This window comes from Bemisia tabaci, chromosome 5 (genome assembly GCF_918797505.1).
Source record: "Bemisia tabaci chromosome 5, PGI_BMITA_v3".
Taxonomy (NCBI): domain Eukaryota; kingdom Metazoa; phylum Arthropoda; class Insecta; order Hemiptera; family Aleyrodidae; genus Bemisia; species Bemisia tabaci.
The window spans coordinates 38,928,383-38,949,420 of record NC_092797.1 but is presented as its reverse complement, the minus strand read 5'-3'; the positions used below and the strand labels follow the sequence as shown (position 1 = coordinate 38,949,420).

The following is a 21,038-nucleotide window of genomic DNA, read 5'->3' as shown; positions in this document are numbered from 1 at the left end:
GATTGCCATTAATAAACTCGAACTTACAACTAAGCTGAACGTCAATCCAAAATTTGCAGACTCACGATCAGGGAAGTCCGGCTCATTCCAGCGGGTCGATTATTGAATCGTAATCGAATGAGTTTAATCGATGACTCCCTATCTTCACAATGCTGTATATCGATCAATGTCATTCGATAACGATTCAACAATCTTGGTGCCAGGTGGAGGTTCAAGGAGCTCCCAAGGAGAGTCCGTTTAAATCTAGGTGCTAAGAGTGTACGCGCTAGGGTGAATGTGTGTAGGCACGCTGTAAACAAATAGCCAAATTAGGCATTGCATCGATTGTCAGGCAATACATTTGTAAAATTGTGAAGATTTACAAAAGGTCTGCATGTTGTCAAAATTTTGAAAAACTTATTGACGCGAATCAACTTTCATTTAGGTTTAATACTTGATTGTTCTGAGGATGATTAATCGTCATTATTGTAAGTAATTTGAATATTATGGAACCCTATAAAACTTTGAACTCAATGCTCATTCAAGCTTGAAAAATGTAATCACGAGCTTCAAATGATCTGAAATTCACCAGAAAAATTTTACTTACCTACAATTTCAAAGCTTTTTATGATTGAAAATGAGTAAGAAAATTTTTGATTTCAATTTATGCGAAACTATTTGATCATATGCCTGGATATTTAACAAAATGTTCACAGAAGAAAGAGGCATGAGTTTTGTCCTAACGTGGAAATTTCCAATATATTGTGGAACTATCTCAATAAATTAGATTACTAAATCAAATGTTGCGGTACTACCAAAATTAATTGGAATTGTCCATGTTGTCCAGAAAATTGGAGCAGTTTCCACAATATTATACAGGGAAACCTCTAACTTTTTTTTCCTGTGTCTGACTCGACGATTGGCTCGAGACGGCGACGTGTCTCTGTCATCAATTAGAGTGAAATAGACTCGAACTTTGACTTATAATTCGATCCTGCGCGCACATTTATTCCTCCCGGTAAAAAAAATAAAATTCTGATCAATTTAAAAAATTCAACTCGAGTAAAGCTCTGCAGCATCGTTCAAAGCCAACTTAATGATCAATATTTCAGACTTGAAGTGGGACGATAAACTCCTAGCGCTTTCACCGCGTTGACACCGGCGTTAACTGCCGGGAAAATCTAATCTGCGCACGGTGACGCTTTCGCAGACTGCGACTTAAAAAATTGTGGTCAGAATTTAATCACTCGGTGATGGATGGCGCGCCAGGCGCAGTAGGTACGTAGGGTCCGCACCGAGATGACTTTGGCACCGCAAAAAGAGTAACAATTGCATACAATGGCGCTGATGGATGTAGGAGAAAGTTGCTCAAAAGTCGGCGCTCAATCGTCAGCCTAGCCCTAGTAATCTCGCTCTGATCTGTTTTGGACCTCTTTGTGTGTGTACACTTAGAGTCTCAGAGTCGGAGGTGCTTTGTGGGCCATCCAGGCGCTCTACTCTTTCTCCAGCGCTTCTTCTTCCTCTTTCTACCATACGGACCAAGTTTAACAGTATAGAACTAAGTCTCATTAAAGGAATCAAGAAAAAGAGCTTTATCCCTCCGTAAGACGTAATGCCATGAATTAGCGTAAACGGCCAATTTCACATTTGACATTTTTTTCTCGACTTTTACTGATGATAAAAGAAAATGTCTGGCTCAAAAAAACTCCAAACTCGTTGCCTCCTTCAAGTGACTAAGTTCTCCTCAGTTCAATTGAATACGATGTCTTGATTTTCCTATGAATACATATCCAAAAGAAAACCTCAATTTCTGGTGCATATCAGAAACAACATATGTGTCATAAGTTTCCCTACATACGCAGATAAGTGACTTTATAGATGAGCCAGAAATAACGGCTCCTCATTACAATATGCGAATTATTTTTCCCTTCTTCCTTTTAATGGGACTGATTTCTGCAATGAGGAACCACCATTTCAGGCCCATTCATAAAAACATATATTTACCCAGGGAATCAAATGATCAGTTAAGTTTTTTTCTGAAATAAACCCGAAACAGTGGCTTTTTATTGCAAAAAATGAAGTTTAGTATAAAAGCCGCACCGGTAAGTATTAAGTATGAGAATAGATGTTGACCGCGCTGCGTAGTTTCTGCCTTTTTGGGTTAAATAGTCACATTAAACGTTATCGAAATTTTTTCCATAGAATTTTATCATTCAAAGGAAAATGCTTCAATGTCGCGGACAGAAGACATGCACGAATGAAACTCTCGTCTAAATTACTGCTCAGGTCAGGATACGCGTTATATTCGCGGCATGTCAAAGTAAGAGCAGGAGTTCGTGTTGGGCACTTATTTCTCTACCTTTTATTATTTTATTCTATTGATTTATTTTATGGTGCCGGAGAGGGTAGATGGAAGAGTAAATTCACAAAATTTAGGCTTGGAATGATAAAATGAACATACTTACTCTATAATTTTTTCTAGTGCTGAGTGCAATTTTAGTTTATTTCCATTTAATTCTTTGTTGTTATTCAATAAACGGACTAAAAACTTCAAACGCCTGAATAATATGTTTTATCGCTCTTGGAATACGTTTTATCTGCTGAGCGCTATCACTATAATAAAGCTGTCTCTCTCTCTGCTGTAACGTAAGCAAGAAAATTCATGCTTAGATATTTGTCAAATCCCCAAAATCTTCCTGCGTTTATGACATGCTTAGAAGAGATGCCATAAACTTTATTTTCCTGAAATTCATTCTTTTTATTTACTCTTTATCGACCTTTTATGAGCAATCGGCAATTTTTCAATTTACGTGTCAAAGCTCGCCATTTAATCATACAAATTGATGGAGGTCAACATCGGCTATATGCTTGACCGATAAAGACAGAATGAAGCAGCCGACGATTCCATGTGAATAATACAAACTCGCTGAGTTACGAGCACTTCGTACACTCTCAGGTTTAATCACCTGTGCAAATTAAGGCAATAATCCTACTCTGTCACCAATTATCATCCATTATTTTCTCCCTGAAACGTAGCTTCCGTTCGCTCTCATCTTGTCTAAACTACCTTTATTGAATTCTTTTTGACAGATAAATTGAGGCTATTGTTACATACCTAGCTCCACGGCAAAATTTTTGCGAAAAAGTAAAAATAGCACTGGTACATATTTCTGAATTTATACGTCAAATTGACAAGTTCCCGGACGATAATTTCGGCAATTGACGCGCCAACACTCATAAACACACCTATTATATCGTTGAATATAACTAGTTTTCATTTTTTCGTGAGCATTTGCTCCTGGTACATGGTTTATTGCCGCACTATTGAACGTTTTTGACTATCATTACAAGACGATGTTTTCACAATATTGAAGTCGTTGGTTTTTTGTATAATAAAGTAAATTTAAGAGGAGGTATACAAACTAAAGTTAAAAATTTATCATTATAAATATTAAGCTCTTTATAAACAAAATAACCGACAAATTAATGTGTATCTCCATTGCAGCGTTTAAAAGTCTCATATAATCGCTTACTTTCTTCTAAGAGAAGCAATCAAATTTTTTTCCTGAAAATTTGAATGTTTTCTTCAAAATGAGTGCAGAAAATTCACTGAGCACTTCAATAGAAACTTTCGGTTAGTTCCCTTTCAAACAAATAAAACACGAGAGGAGACTTACGACGTCGCCATTTGAGGTACGCATTTTTCAACCAAGGCGCTACTATTTTTGGCTCATTTCAGAAACAACCTATGTGCTGTCAGTTTATACCCATGCAGATACGTGCTTTAACGGCCAAACCAAAACTTTAGGTTCCAAATTGCAAATGTTAGTCCAACTGATGAGGTATCGAACCGAATTGACTGAACTGCATATTAACCCACATTTCGACGGTGAAACTACCAAACCACGTATCTCGGTTTGCGACGTCGCAGACTTCCTGTCAAACTTTATTTTTTAAATGAAAAACTACTTAACGTCCAGTCTTGAATATCTTTGTGATTTTTCCTCTTCGTGTGGAGAAAATTCTGTGAAAATTTCAAGGAATGATATTGATTTGGTCTACTTCAAAAAAATAAATTGCGAGCGTAGATTTTTAAACACCGCAAACGAGATACGTGGTTTGGTAGTTTCACCGTCGATTTACTGCTTAACCAGCGTTGATTATAATCATCATCGACAGTAAAAGCACGGAGCCAAGAATTTCCGGGGCCCCGGACGCGACGGGCGACGCGCGAAGAAGTGCATGTCCGAGCTGCAGTGGGTACATAAATGCAAGTACACGTGCGGCGCGTAACAACATGTATCAGCACATCGCTCATTCTTTCGTCTGTAACGCCTGTCAGCTAAAACGACGATTCACGTCGCATATGAATCGGTCGTTAGTCAGAGCTTGGTGGTTAACTGTCCATCACCGGGGTCCCGAGTCAGCAGTCCAAGCGGTGACGATGAACTCACCCGATGCATTTTGTCCAGAAAATTCCCTCCGGAAGAGATCAAGCTGCTAATCACAGCTTCATGGAATAACTCAAAGTTTTCACTTTACTTTTTGAGACTTTACTCAATTTTTAAACCTGAAATCTTTCGATGAAATCGATGGAAATTAAACGAAGTGTGAATCTACTGATAGATCGCCACCTTCCGGACAAAGTATCACAAGCGCCTTGCGGCGTTTAAAAATTTCCACCGTCATTTTATTTTTTTACCGAGAAGTTTTTTAACGAAGCTGTCCGAAAATTTAACTGGATTTTCTTTGCGCTGCCAATAAAATTCAGTGACATTTTCAAACAGATTCAACCAAAAATTGCTCTATAAAAAAATAAAATGGAGGCGGAAATGTTGAAATATCGCTTGGCGCTTGTGATACTTTGGCCGAAAGGTGACGAGATCTTGTCCTCTTGAAGCTCACCATCAATTGGGGAGGGGGGGGGGGGGAGTGCGGACAGAAAGGTCTGGGAATTATACTAACATGGGCAACAAACCTACTGGAGAGTGCGAATAATCCATTCGAAAAACTTACAATCCTCCCTCCTGTACTTTGAGTGAACCAAGAAACTATGTTAGGCCTGAAACACGAGCGCGGTTTGCGGAACTTCTGGGTGAATTAGTTCAACGAACCGCGGTTTCGCGGAAAAACCTAAATCAGAGAGCACGAGTATTTGCGTCGTCAGAAAACACTTATAAATCTCGCTCCGAACAACCAAGCCTATAGACCGATAGACAGTGCAGGAACTTACTATGGAAAGATCTGTACTTTTAAAGGATGCCTGTCATTCTTATTCGTTCAATTTCGTGTAATACTGTGCAACACCTCTGTTGTGGAATATAGTTGCTTCAGGCGCCGCCGCACGACGGGCGGATGGCCAGCGCGAAACGCGCATATTGGCGCCTACAAACCTAAGTGGATACTTCAAGCATTGTGCAATGCGTGAAGTATCCACTTGAGTTTGTAGGCGCCAGTGAGCCTCTCGCGCTGGCAGCAGTGCACGCCGCGCCGCTCCGCTCTGTTCGGCTTTAATATTTATACTCGCATAGTCAGCGTTTTTCAATTCATTATTTTGAAATGTTAGCTCACTCTGCATTGATTATTCTCATTTAAATTGATGGGGAAAAAATATGTATCAATTTATCAAAGGAGAATAATAATATAATGTGTGTTTTGTAAATATTGGTGGCTCCGTGTCAAATTTAATGATTTCCAAAGCACTTTAATTTTTTCTTTTACATTTTGCGATTTGGCACAACTGCGGCTCATTGAGATTAATGTCACTTGGAAAAGGTTTTACAAATATTTATCACGTTTTAAAAATATAAATGTTTTCAAAATGAAGTAATAATTTCGTAAAGAAAAAATAAAAAAATAAAAAAGTACCCATACATATATAAGGTATATTGTACATTCAATATTTTAAGAATGGAAATAAAACCAAATATTCACCAATGACAATTTAAAAAAGATTATTCAAAAGGAGAAAGTAATAACATTTCATTTAGAAAATGAGCAACCATAACAGCACCTCCTTCTCTCTCAATTTCTCATTTCCATATTAATATGATTTTACATACCGACTAAAATATAACGCTTGGACCAAGTCACTGTTGCTTATTTTACGCGTGGGCGTAAACCACTGGACAAAAAAGGTGCGCAGACAAAAAATCGTTGACAAAGTGTCCTGAAACCTATTATATCGTCTCAGTCTTTGATCTTGAACCAATAAACAGTGTGTGGCTCTAAAGATAGGTGGCGTCCACTGACTTTGCGCCTTCAAATCCGCCGCATAGGCAACAAACCTACCGGAGAACACGAATAGTTGTATCGTCCAAAATACACAATTACAGCTCTCTATAAGCTTTGATTGAACTGAAATATTAACCTATTAGTTGGTGAAGTCCTATTGAGGCGCGCCTTCAATTGGACGTATTTATGCTATAAGGAACTATGTTTCACGTAAAACCTTTGCACATTGTTCCTTTTAGCATAAATACGTCCAATTTTGCTGCATTTGCAACGTCTCTACCGCTGAGCTCGAATAATTATATCTCTTCAGGCGCCTAGGGCGCTCCCAGGCTGCTGGGCGGACCCAAACTCAAAATTTTCAGTTCCAGTTCGAAGTATCATTTAGCATAAAAATGCAGTCATGGTAAATTCAAGAGGAAGCCTCCTTGTGGATTTCAATCTTGTTTATATAAAGAGTAACTGGCACATAACTCACCACTCGTGGCTAAATTTCATGGATTTGGGTCCCTCACATTTACAACGGGAGGAAAATGCGTCATCAACCACAGACCTTCAAAATATCCATTAGTTTTTCATCTTTGCGGATTCTTTTCGGGAGTTATCGCGTTTGGCCTTCGTCTGTTACTCAGACTGTGGAAGTAAAGTAAAACAATTGTTAAACCCATTGTTTATCAAATTTCTCGTTTTTCCGTAGGGTTTTCTGAGTTTCCAAGTGATAAGACGCACTGATTCTTTTACCAACGTTACCTAAATGGATGTTTGAAGTGTGTTTCTCTCCATTTTTCCTCAATTTTAAGTTTCCTCCTGATAAGTCACCAACTAATCCTATATTGTAGGCCATGTTGGAAGTATGAATAGAACTGAAAACCAGCTAGAGGGCCATCCGCAAATTACGTAAGGCACTTTTTCGATTTTTAGACCCCCCTTCCCTCCAAGAGTCACTCGTAAGGCTAGCCTGGACCCCCCCCCCCTAAATAATTACGTAAGGCTCCAGGCCCCCCACCCTTCTATCGTTTAAATGCATAATTTAATGAAAAAGTGGTGTTGAAACAAATCGGTATTGTTTTCAACATTACTAATCGCTGGTAGGAGACCATTAAGAATAACAGTTGTCTTGAAAAAATAACCAGTTTTTATATTCAAAAAGTTCAGAAAAAATTACATTATAACTTTGCAAATAACTATATATAACAATAAAAATCCTAATACCACTAATCTCTGCATTTTATCAAAGCAGCGCGACTCGCCAATTTTGTAAAAGTAAATAAAAAGCCAAAGACAAAATTTTGTAACTGATCACTAATCACATTGATCCCTGATTGTGGGGGTTTCCGGTTTCCTGCTAGTTTTTATTAGGGTGCGTCAATTTGAATAAACCGCCAATTTGTAGCACTGTGATTGGGCTTGGAAATCAGCTGACTTCACGCATGCGCAAAGTGCACATTATTGTGCGCATGGTTGAGAGTCGACTGTTCAGCAGAGATTCCTTCCTTGAGCTCGGAAGGCAGGGATGACAAAAATCCTGCCGAATTTCCATCGCAAACTGTCTGGTGCGCAATCGGGAGCATCGATGTTTCCTTTCTGCAGACTCACTGCACTCCCCACGCGCCGCAGGATTTTTGTCAACCCTCGCCTTTCGGGCCAAGCAGGAATCTTTTAAATTCAAACCAAATTAAACGCTCTTTTTTTTTTAAAGGAAAATCTGCATGATTTCTCTTCTATTATCTATATGATTAGGAATTTTAAGTAATAAAGACCATAAGGAATACCAAAAATTTAAATAAGGGGCCGTTCATAAATTACTTAAGGCTCTCATGGGGAGGGGGGGGGGGGGTCTATAACAGCCTTTCGTTGCCTTACGAGGGGGGAGGAGAGGGTACGGCTGAGCCTTACGTCAACTTTTTAGCCTATATTTCAAGAAAATGCAAAAATCCATATTTCGTCAGGTTGATAATAAAATTCAAGATGAAATAGAGGAAATCAGGAAACCACCGATGCTGGCCGATCGAACCATGCCCTATCATTTCTCTTGATTCCCACTTCTCCACTCATTCTCACGATGATGAGTAGTGACTTCATCCTCACGTCAACTTTATACTTTTAACTATTACTCCCAAGGCCAAAAGAATCTTCAATTTTGCTCCATATTTTTGTTTATTAAACTAATTATATCATGAATCTTGCCTGTGAACTTACTCCAGAAATTTGGTTTCACATAAAAAAATTGTGGCTTAAAAATTTCATTGTGTTCTAAAGGGAAACGTCATGCTTCGATCTACGATAACTGAAAAAAGGGGGGGGGGGATAGTCGAGACTTACGTAATTTGGGGGGGGGGGGGGGGGTTAAGGGATGCCTTACGGTGCTGCACAAGGAGAAGTATGGGAGTTAAAAAATGGGGAAAAGGTCTTACGTAATTTATACTAAAGGATGTTAACTGAACACTATGCTACATTAATTCCTGTCTGGAGTCTGCTTTTTCCTCCAAGAAAAAACAAGTTTATTGGACGGCCCCTGTATACTACTGTATACCCTCATACAGGGACCCTGGACCAGAGTTGCTAAAGGAATTTCATCGTATGAAATTCTTGAAATTTCACAAGAAATTTCATGAAATTTCCTCATAAAATTTCTTGAAATTTCCTTATGAAATTTCTTTTTGTAATCTTTCATGAAATTTCTTAACTCTGCCCTGGACCTTGGATTCAGAAGTTTCTCTGAAGCAAGAGGAGCCCTTTTCGATTACGTTTCAATCAAAATGCAATCCTCACTCAGATTTTTTGGAAAAAATAACCCTGCGATGCCCTACGCGGCATTTATAAATATGATCAAGGCGTTAAAATATATTCACGCGAGGGCGCGAACCGTGAACGTTCCGGACATGGGGCGAATGCCTTACCGCTTAGCTACGCCGATTGTTATTGTGGAGACGAATTTGCCAGTACATAAGGCAAATAAAGTTCTTTCTTTCTCCACTAGAGCTGAGAGTAGAGACGCATCGGTGAAACGCTCTTGCTTACTGATGATCTGCGGCAGGATTTTTGTCATCCCTAACCTTCTAAGCCAAGAAGGAATCTCTGCTAAACTCAAACGCCCATGGGAGAGCTTTGTGTTTACATTTTTTTTATTACGAAGTTTTTTATGGATTTGTTTACACATTCTTTCTTCAAAAGAGTAATTTTGTGCGTGTCCCTAATATTCACGAGATAACGAAACTTGAATGTTAACCACACGTTTTCGCCTCTCAAGTTTAAACATGATGTTTTAAAGAGCAAGAATAAGTATGTACAATGGAAGTTTAGTGATTAGGAAGTCCTGATAAAATCGTGTTGCTCATCAGCTATTTCTGGAAGACTATGCTGGGTAAGCCTCTTCCCTTGAAATTGGATCCACATCCCACCACATTCTCTTCCTTTCAAATCTTTTCCTCGGAAACCAAGTTTCTTATTTGTATATATTTTGGAGTAAGCGATTCTTGAAGCATGTAGTCGTCTTGTCAGTCAGGAAGCGACTTACGAGCTTTTTCATTATTTAGTGAGTTTATGAAAAACACCAGGATCAAACTCATCTCTGCTCTATGTAAGTGCAGATTATGCATCTTAAATACCTCTTATACCTTCGATGGGTTTACTGACAGTGTCCTAAACACATGGACGGTAATTCACCATCCTCTGTTTTTAACCCATTGTACAATATTATCATACTTTCTCCATTCCCAAAACAAGCAGAACGCATATACTTAGGAGTAGGTCACTTGCTGTTCTGAAGCAGTTTTGCTATGGTCTGACAGTGTTCATCGTGCATTTATGTTAGAGGTTAGGATTCTGGCAATTGCACGCAAAGGCCATCTTGGAAAAGCGACCCAAGTGTTCCTCTTGAACTCATAGATTGCAAGAGACAACTGTCATTATAAATCATGTGTTCCATTGCGGTCAGATTAAAATGGAAGCCACAATCTTCTGCTCAATATTAATTACACTCCAAGGAGAGAAATGATTTTCTAAAAACTAACGCTAACGGTACATCGCCACTTCATACTTTACGTTTTTTTTAACTCCTTTGATCTGAGCATGTATTGCCATTGTTTCAACCCCAATATTAAGAAATCAGAGTGGTGAAAATGCTCAACTGCCTAAGAAGCATGCCTCCTGTTTAAATAATAGTTCTGTTTCCGGGTGAATGTTATGATGCTGGAATGAAGATCATATTTTATCATTCACTTACTTAAAAGAATCCAATTCAAGTGTAAAGTTAGTTTTTACGTAGCAACTTTAACTGCAAAATTTAGCAAGTAATGGTTTGTTGAAAGAAATGTCCTGTATACTCATATCTTTCTTCCTCGTTGGTTACAAATCACCTTTCAGATAAAGTAATCATCTAATATTAATGTTGTTCATTTTGCATTGCCTATTATGTATGTTTATTCTGAGTAAAAATTTGAGACTAAATTTATTTCCATTTTTGTGCCCTTAGGTTCTCAAAATGTGGATCCCAGTGTTGATAAGTTTGCTTCTGTTCGAATTCGCAAGGGCGGAGCTGTACACTGCCATTACCGATTTAGAAGATCTGTTAGAGTCAGAAGCTTTTCTTGTTCGAACCCTTCATTCTAATATTGCTGCCGAGGAGGCCAAGTTAGATGCGTTACGCAGGTACCTAACCATTTTTTAATTTGAATAATAGTCAATTTTGAAATAGCTCCTTTTAATTTCTACATGAATTAGTTTTTACTGAAAGCATGATCCAGTTCAGTAAAGGATCAATTGTATTGCATGTAGCAAGTAGGAGCCAGCGCAATTACAGTGTTCTCAAAATCGTGCAACTTCTTCTTTCCTTTCAAATATACTCAATTTACGCACAGTATCAAAATTTACACAATTCTTTTCCTTTACAATTAACAATTTTTCAGTGGGAAGCATAAACTATTTGATATTCTGAGAGATTTTTTAGACCTTTAAGTCTAAAGAAGCAACATTTTTACAACACTGTAATCACGCTGGTTCCTTTTTGCTAAATGTGATCCGATTATCAGATCAATTTAACATTGACTGCCTTTATAAATTTCAAAATTTGATCAGACTTGATTGATGAAAATACCTTCAGTACAAAATGTGTATAATGGGTGTCTTATGATTTTTTACCTTTATATACTCAAGAGACAAGTAGAATCCTCTTTCTATGAACCAATTTATCAGTAGTTTATGAGGTAAAGCAAGGAATTTGTAGGGATTTGAAGTAAGATTAAGTACAAAAATAAAACCCGATCTCATGTTGAACTTATTTTTTTTTTTGTAATATCACGTAATGGTTCTCAAGAAAGTACTGACGTCATTTTAGAAGTTTCATGCTGTCTCTAATGTACTGACTTCATCACAATACTTTGAGTATTGTCCTTTTCTTCCATTTAATCATTTATTATAAAAAGAGTACCCTTTTGTATTTTTTCCGTCAGGGGGGAAAAATAATCGTTTCTTTTTCCTACTTGGTTTATTAAAAGTCTCTAGTGAGCTTTTTGACAGTCTTTAGCCAGAGTAGGTATTTGAAGAGAAAACTTAATAATTATCAGTAAGAAATCTTAATTTAAATATTTTATTAAAGCCTTTTGTGTACCTATTTTCAGGCAAGCAAAGTTATTTGAAGAGGTACAAAATGAAGCAAAAAGAGATATCTCTAGTTTTCTGCTGAACCCGATCAATGCATATCTCCTCGTCAAAAGGATGACAGTTGATTGGAAACAGACAGAAATGATTATGCAAGAAAATCTTTATGACAGTAAGTTAACTCATTCTTTTCTCCTTTTTTTTCTGGCTTTCATCTAAGTATTTTCTTGAACCCTCATGAACACAGCTCAACTCACTATGGTAAAGGCATTAACATGGTTGTATGAAGTATTGCAAAGAAATGAATAAAGTGAATTCGAAATGCTAGGATCTTTAAATATCATGTGATAGACATATTCTTTCAAGAACATCTAACTGTTGGTCTAACTCAGAAATCAATGATGAATTCAGTGATTGACAGTTGTGTGTAGCAGATGAAGATTTTGTATTATCAACGTAGGTATTTAAATAAGGATTTTCAATTTAAATTGGCAACAGAACATTTAAGAATTGCAGCTTTATTGTCTTTTTTCAGTTACAGTACATGAATTACTGAAACTTCAAGCTGTTTTCATACATACTTCATAAAGTTGGTGTAGTGAGGAGAGACAAAGAAATCCGTTTTTATCGGTCATAATAATCTGTGGTTTGTGAGAGAAATTGGCAGCATCGGGGAGGCAAGGAAAATGTTTTATCATTGGAGGTTTTTTCATCTTTCTTATCTATTTTGCATTGAAAAAATTCAATAATTCTCTGTGGTTCTAAAAACGACAAGGGCTTTTAAATGAGATGTCATCACATTTCAAAACCAATTCCAGTGTCTAGTTCATTAATAAATTTTGTTTGGGGTTTCCACAGATGTCCTCGCTAATTTTACCTTCTTCAAGGAACAATTTAAATTTCCCTCTGACGAAGATTTACGAGGTGCGGCGGAAGCTTTAATTCGTCTTCAAGACACATACAAGCTAGACACTTCCTCAGTAGCTCGAGGAGAATTGAATGGTATTCAGTACAGCTCTGCATTATCTGGTAAGTCAGTATTGGATTTGTTTGAATTTACTTTCTGTCTTTGTTGAATTCTGTTTGAAAGCAAAAACTGCTTTTACTAACATAGAACAGTAGCTACTTAATCCTAGGAAAGGCTGCTGCAAAATAATAAAAGATCATTTACAAAATACCGAGACGTTTTGAGTTAATTACAACCTTATTTTCAGCTGGAAAAGAAGCGAAAAATTTGGTTGTCAATTCGCACTTATCTTGTGTCCATGGTCTCACAATAACAGTCTTCTTCAATAATTGAAGACTTTCCCTCAAGGAAAGTTTTGTAATGAACCAAGCTTAAAATGATTACCTATCAGCTGTATGTGGAAAACAAAGGGTATGTAAGAGCAGCCCAAAACGGAAACAACAATCGAAAACACAGGAAAAAGCGGAAACAAGGCTAAAATACAAAATATAAAGGCAGGACGTTTCGGTACCTTAAGGCACCATTATCAACTGCAAAAAGAATTAAAAATGAAAAGAAATTAAAATAAAAACCAGCAAACGGCGTTACATCGTGAAATTGGTAAATGAGACTCATAGAGAGTCATTTACCAGAGTCATTTTACAGAGTCTCATTTACCAATTTCACGATGTAACGCCGTTTGCTGGTTTTTATTTTAATTTCTTTTCATTTTTAATTCTTTTTGCAGTTGATAATGGTACCGTAAGGTACCGAAACGTCCTGCCTTTATATTTTGTATTTTAGCCTTGTTTCCACTTTTTCCTGTGTTTTCGACTGTATGTGGAATAGGTATTATTCAAAGTTTATATTTATTGCCTTATTCTGTGTTAGGCAGACAGAAATATTCCTAAATCTTAATGGTCTCCTCTGCATGATTTAGTTTTTGCATGTAGAGTAACTTAACGTTCCAACTGACTTTCTAGGGAGGAAACACATTCATAATGACGTACCTACTGCTTAGGTTTTACTTTCTTTTGTTAACATCAAAACTTTGCCCTAATTTTTGGCTGAGTTAAGAGAGGTATGCAATTTTGAAAGTGAGTAAATATTAGGGGGAAAAATTTACTGCACTTGAACCTTTCCACATCGCCTAACGATAACTTTCAATGAACTTTAATGACACAAGACTTTGAAAATTCTGTTTAAATTGAAATGAGTGTGGCTGGAGAATAAACCATACATTTTTGGTACTACCCACTCTAATTTAACCCTTTTTCAGCAAATCACCTAGAAAGGTTCTTATTCATTTAAATACAATTGTCCCAAAGAACCTTGATCTTAAAGTAATTTTGCCTCTTCTCTTTTACTCCGCAAACTTAATTTATTCTGTGATTATCTTCGTAGCAAGTGACTGTTTCGAGCTCGGCCGCCAGTCTTACAATAAACAAGACTACGTCCACACATCGCTTTGGATGAAAGAAGCATTGAAAAAGTATGAGCAAGAGAAGAATCAAACAACCACACAAAAATGGGAAATTCTGGAGTACTTGGCATATTCTACTTACATGGAAGGTAAACTAATGAATCTTGTTTATATGATATTATCAGTTCTAAATTTTGATGAAGGAACATGTATCTGTCCAATCTCTTACATTTGAATCGGTGTTATTACAGCTCTACATACCGTCATCTAATTTTTCTATCTTAGAGTTACATACTACATGTTATTTGAGTTCTGTCACATCCTAATAGTTTTATAGGCTCTAAGTATCATTATGATGTTGGATTTTACGAATTTTATCACTATTTAATATCTGATCTTGATTCAATGAAGATCTAATCCTATAAACCCAATATAGAATGAAGTGGCAAGCCCCACGCTTCTTCTCATTGTTAAATTTTTTTGCACCAAGTATAAGTTGTTTTACCTTTTAAGTGTTGCACCATTCATTTTGCAAATAAAGATGCAAATAAATTGCTGAAATTTCTTTGCAGGAAATGTTCATGGTGCATTACAGTTAACAGATGAATTATTGAGGCTGTTTCCAAATCATCAAAAAGCCCTAGGCAACAGAGCTTACTATCTCGCTGCCATCAGTAAAGAAGAGGAAGAATCTCGTAAGCAACAGGACGTGGCGTCTGCATCACAAGAAACAAATGTGCAAAATGATGAAGCAGCTGTTGCCAACAGCGCAGAGGTATCTAGCTGAAATATTTTTTTTTTCTTTCTTTTTTTTATGTAACACTCCATGGAAAAAAAAATTAAGTTTAAAAAAAAAAAGAAATTAAAATTGAATTGTAGGTACAGCAGGATTAAAAAGTATTTAATAAAATAATAATGTCCAAAAATTTGAAGTATGTTTAATCACAGGTCCTCATAATCAATTGTCAACACTATCCTCATAAATTCCATGAAAGCATTTGCCACTAAGATTTTTCAGCACTATTTTGGCATTTGTGAGTTTGAGCACCATATTAGTAGTTTGTCGTATCGAGTAAGATATATTTATAACACTACATATTCAATGTGCTTTACATATTGACGGGAGAGCAAGATTTTGATTGCATGAAATGATGTTGTCAACATCGAGTTTCAAATTGACGATCACTGGTTTATTCAGATAAGCAAAAATAGCACAAAAAATTCATAAAATCTACAAGGCATGCTCTGAATTCAACCAAGAGAGTTGAACATTTGAAAGAAAAACTTAGACTGAAAACGCTTAAAAATTTGTGAAGAGCGTGACATAGAACTTTGGGTCTAAAAGGTGGAAAATGCTTAGTCTTTTCATAGGGAAGCTCGCGTCAGATGTTGTTAGCATAATCACTTGAGTCTCATTGATCAATTGGACTTAGGTTGTCTTTAATCTTATCAATCTAGTTATCATATTTTGACAGATAATAATTATGATCTAAGGTTAAATGTACTGAAAAGGGGACTTTGGAAGAGATTTGGTTTTGAAAGATTGAATAAATGAAGAGAAATTATGTTTGAAGAAAAGTTAAAATTTAGGCTGAGAAGAATGAGGATAGTGTTGACATCAACATTGGATAAAATGATCGGGTATTTTTAACGAAAGAATGAATACACTACATGAATTGTAGATAAACTTCTTATAGATGAATTAAACATGTTATAATCGAAGGGATGGGATATTGTGAAGCTACCAGAACAATAGCTATCAATTTATGACAATTTTTTTTATGTATTTTCAATTGTGAAATGTTTTTATTTTTTTCAGAATTCTGAATCAACAACAACAGATACTCCTAAAGAGTCGAAAGGCAGTTATATTTCAGATAGAGCCTTTTACGAAGCTCTTTGCCGGAAAGAAGTTACTTTGTCTCCGGAATATGAAGCCAAACTTAAGTGCCATTATGTTACTCACAACAACCCTTACCTACTAATTGGACCTTTGAAGGAAGAGGAAGCGTATCTAGATCCTCGAATAGTTTTGTATAGAGAAGTCATCTCCGATTCAGAGATTGAGGTTATCAAAAAAATGTCCATTCCAAGGGTAAGACAAACTCAATAGTTTTTTTTTTACTCTCTTTCTCCCTATCTGTTTTATTCATGTACTTACTATGTATTATCATTTTCCCGTCCAAGATCTAGTTAATAAATACATACATTGCTGGTTAATAGTGAAACAAGGTATTTTAGCGAATGCGTAGGTAGTGGTCAAATTTTGCAATTAGTGAAGTTTCACGTGTTTTCTCTCAATTTTTCAATGGTTTGAACAAAAACCTCTCAAATGCCTGATTTGATTATTGGCCTGTGGCAAATACATGTTTCTTTTTCATTTAACTGAAAAGAAATTTTTCTCTCAAGTCTTAAAATTACCAATTTGCCAACTGAAAATAATTGAATAGAAGAAGCAGCTAGAATAAATTTTTTTCGTGATAGTTTACCTTGTTATTTCAAGTCTCTATCAAAGATATGACCAGATCAAAATTGAATCTTTCTTTTACTTGCTGTAATTGTGAATACCCATCTTGAAAGGTATCATCAGCCTGCAGGATTTGTATTCCTACTGCAAAAAATATCCTACTCAATTAAAAGTTTTAAAACCTTTCAAATATCTTTAATTTTTGTTTGTTTTGTTCGTTAACCCTCTAAACTGTAAATTTAAATGTAAAGACAGCTCGGTTTTGGCTCTTGTAGCCATCTTAAGGTCGACAACCCATCTGGGTCCAGGTCGTATCCTCATTTAAATTTACTGACAAGTGAGTAATAACAAAATATTTAGAGTCAGTCTAAAGTTTTAAAATTCTAAGCTCGTGTTTGGTGATCTTTGAAAACCCAATGATTTAATTAAAAGTCCCGGAAACCATTTGTATTTAAAAAAAAAGATACATATTGATTCAAAGATAATTTTTCCTGATGTCAAGATTCCGAGGCTTCATTTTATACATGGCAAGTTTCAAATGTGGAACTGGAAGTTCTTTGTATTCTCCTCGGTTCTTTACGAGCACACATCATTGCTATTATCTATAGTATTATCATTGCATTTGAACTGAGCCATAAATACCAGATTTAACAATACAAAGACATGCGTTTTTTCTTTTTCTAATAAAATCCGTTTTCACTTGCAGCTGAGAAGGGCAACTGTCCAAAATTATAAAACCGGTGCACTAGAAACAGCAAATTACCGAATCAGCAAATCTGCATGGCTGAAAGATCATGAAGATGAAGTCATAGAGCGCATCAGTAAGCGTGTAGAAGATATGACTGGGTTAACAACTTCAACAGCAGAAGAACTGCAAGTTGTAAACTATGGCATTGGCGGCCATTATGAACCTCATTTCGATTTTGCCAGAGTAAGTGAAAGTATCTACTTTATTACCAAAATGCTCCGCCGAAAGTCTTTTTAGTATTTTCCAACTCCCATGTATGAAATTCAGTTTCTCCTTAATTTATTTTGTCTTTTTAAATTGTCCGTACAGAGCATTATCTTGTAAGGACACTGGCATTAGATTATTGTGGTGGTGAAGAAAGTTGTTGTAGAAAGCATCATAAAATGCATTTGACTCAGTAATGATCAGTCTTGGAATCTAGAGATACAATTTTAATTGTAATTCTGTGGCTTAGAAGGAAAAGATTGTAACCACATTTTCAGAAATTATTGACTTTAAAAGGAGACTTTAGAGCAACTCCCTTTTCTTCTAATTTGTGGCATCGCACGTTTTTGAAAAAAAATTTTTGATGATTTTGTGACTTGAATTTAAAAAGAGTCAACAAACATACTTAATTACTGTATTGCAAGATTTCTATAATTGGGAAACACTGGAGAAAAATTGCAGAGAAGTTTATCACACCTACTTTTTAGAGAGACTGAAGTACTTGAAAATGTTTGTGTATAATTGTATTTTTGGATTCAATGCAAAATGAGGTGTGAAAATCTAAGGAACTCAAACTGTTTCAAAATGTGTGACTTCATTCGCCCTTTGTTTCAATGAAAAAATGTACCATTTTCAGTCTGCCTAAATGGTGTGTGTGTTTTCTTTAAACCAACCAATCGAATTTTTTATGAATCCTTTACTCATTCCATCTTTAACTTTTTTTCAGCCAAGTGAAGCTAATGCATTTTCTTCGCTCGGCACTGGAAACCGAATAGCAACTGTTCTATTTTATGTAAGTTATGGCTAAGTTATACTCTTGATTTTTTACATCAAACATCAGATAAACCGAGTTTCTGGCTGTGTTCCTCAACTTTGTTATCTTTGCAGGGTCAAGCAATGTTGGTCAATTACATTTTAAAAATAAACTGAAACAGTGATGAAGTTTAGAAATATCGAATTAAAATGTTCATTGATTTCCCTATTCATTGAAAAAGTTACATTTACTCTGTAATAATCATAAAAGAAACTTGTTTTAATAGAGCTTCACGTAAATCGGAGGTATTTGAAAACCCTGTTATGTAGAGGATCATCCAGGGTGGTCTCTAAACCTGCCCATGGCGTTGAAAGTAAACTTCACAAATATTCTGTAAAATGAATTGAGTTTAATACGCATTGTGTAAATATTTTTATGATGCATCTATCTTAAAAACCCTGCCAGTATGCAACTGATTAATGACTGTCTTGTTGTTTCTGTTCATTTTCAGATGAGTGATGTCGCTGAAGGAGGCGGAACAGTGTTTCCACGATTAAATCTAGCTCTGTGGCCAAAGAAAGGAACGGCAGCTGTGTGGATGAACCTACATGCTAGTTGTAATGGTGACTATAGAACGAGACATGCTGCTTGTCCTGTTCTCATCGGAAGCAAATGGGGTAAGTTAATCAATGATCAACCCTCACATCTTGCATCGTGCATTTATCAAAGTCATATTTTAAATGCTCAGAATGCAACATTTTCCAAGAAAGATCCCTTTTTTAAATTGATACTCAAATGCAGTACTCAAATTTTTCATGGTAAACATCAACTGGTACCCTCTAATCCGAAAACTGGTCAGAAATGTGTTCATTAATCCAAGTGTTAATTGAGAACGTGCAAATGCATTTAATCAAATTAAATCGAAATCAACCTTAAATTTATATCTCTGAAGATAAAACTTTTAACGTAGAACCCTTAATGACAGTGAACTTTTATCATAATTTTCTGAAGGGAACTGAAAACTAAAACGTTGGGTAAGGAAAAATGTTTACCCAAAACAACTTAGTTTTCAACTTAATAAAAGATAATACTGAAAAATTTTATTTTGGGCTTTGCTCGAAAGTGAAAATCTAAAACATAACTTTGGATAAAGAGTTTCAGCATGAAAAAGTGCCGAATTGATAGGAGTCTCCCAAATTTTGCTGTACCATGATCAAGAGGAAAAATTTGGGGGACTCCCTCCCCCTCTCCTCTCATTTGAATTCGAAGGCTGCAAGCCAATTTCTAAAAAAAAATGCATGTTGTTTCATAAAAAACCCAGAAAATAAAAAGTCTAATGACCTGCATTCCTACCAGCAAAATTGCATGGTTAATCGATTTGAATTTATTCTCCATTTCGAATGGTGCATTCTTAAGACAATATTTTTAGTTTGAAGATGATGTCCTAAAATTTTGCGAAAGGTACAGTATTTCAGTCATTATAAAATTTCAAGTTATTAAATCGTTATTTTTATCATATTTTGTGCTGAAATATTTGTGAAGTTTCTTTCCTATGGAAGCGAAAAGATGATTTATATTCACCCCAATGACGTGAAGATTCTTTTTTCTGTCACATACTGTATGTATTTGTAGAAGTTAACAAGCACTTCCAACTATAAACTCTTAAATCACCTTTTTCATTTTCCCCGGAAGTTTAATTGCACGTCTGCTTGTTTCAGTCTGCAACAAGTGGCTCCATGTGGTAGGTCAAGAATTCCGAAGACCGTGTGTTCCCAACGAGTTCCAGTCGGTGGATCAAGACTACAATTAGTTTACTCATGGTTCCTGGCCACTAACTGCCTCGCCACCCTGGTGAATTATCAATGTCTGTTCAAATCTCAGGTGCTATTCATTATGCCCTCTCTGTAGCCCGGTGCACCATACAGATGAATGTTAAAAGCAGAAATCATTTTTGCTGCTTCAACTAGTCTATGCTGAATGAGATCAGATATGGACCTTGCATGTGGTAAAATTGGCATCATCATCTCTCTGTTCTCCACTATTTTGCTGTTGTATCTGCAATATGGAGTTAAGTGCCTTTAAAGGGCTCCTATGCACAAATGCTTCTGTTGAGTGCATTTTCTGAATCTATCTCCGCCATGAAGCAGACTTAAACTTATGTAAACTCAAAAATGTGATTTTGTGTAAGTCAAGTTTTTTTTTTTTTTTTTCAATGCTTTGTGGAATTTTTTCAGCTTTAATCAGGTGCCAAATGAAGCTCTACTTACATTTTATTTTACAAACTACTTTTTTCCTACATTGATTCAGAAAGCGCAGTCAACGAAGTCACTAACTACGTAGCTCAAAAGCGTAAAATATCATGGGATATTGAATGTATTTGTGACCGACAATGACTCCAACTTTGTTTTTGAAGTTAATTATTTCTGGTCTCAGACGAATATTCATTTTGTGATTTCAATCTCATAGATCCCAATGAAATTTGTTTCTTTCTCAAATTTGATGATGAACTGATCTCGAATAAAATCTGAAATGAAACCTTGTGAAGAAACATAGTGTTTGTCTGGATCAGGAACTTCTGAGGAGTATGAACACTCAGCAGTATTTTGTTATTGTTCCTAATTCTCAACTCACTTGTCAGTGTTAATCAGTTCTTTTCTCAGCCCACATCTTAGCATGGACGCATTCCAT

General features: G+C 36.1%; 1 protein-coding gene across 3 annotated transcripts in view; it reads left to right on the top strand.

Moving 5' to 3' along the window:
* The window catches only part of PH4alphaEFB (prolyl 4-hydroxylase subunit alpha-1), a 40,516-nt gene extending 19,963 nt beyond the window's left edge, over nt 1-20,553 (top strand). Inside the window, exons 1-11 of one of the 3 annotated variants that reach the window (XM_019056869.2) lie at nt 9,318-9,574; nt 10,685-10,860; nt 11,829-11,980; nt 12,667-12,837; nt 14,159-14,326; nt 14,750-14,952; nt 15,997-16,272; nt 17,351-17,575; nt 18,324-18,389; nt 18,862-19,027; nt 20,069-20,553. In XM_019056869.2, coding sequence (XP_018912414.2) covers nt 10,694-10,860; nt 11,829-11,980; nt 12,667-12,837; nt 14,159-14,326; nt 14,750-14,952; nt 15,997-16,272; nt 17,351-17,575; nt 18,324-18,389; nt 18,862-19,027; nt 20,069-20,160 — 1,686 coding nt within the window. In that variant the 5' untranslated portion in view covers nt 9,318-9,574; nt 10,685-10,693 and the 3' untranslated portion in view covers nt 20,161-20,553. Of the gene's footprint in view, nt 1-9,317; nt 9,575-9,771; nt 9,791-10,684; nt 10,861-11,828; nt 11,981-12,666; nt 12,838-14,158; nt 14,327-14,749; nt 14,953-15,996; nt 16,273-17,350; nt 17,576-18,323; nt 18,390-18,861; nt 19,028-20,068 lie in introns of those variants that run through there. The other 2 variants (XM_072300682.1, XM_019056870.2) reach the window with 2 other exon arrangements.
* Nucleotides 20,554-21,038: the final 485 nt, after the last annotated feature.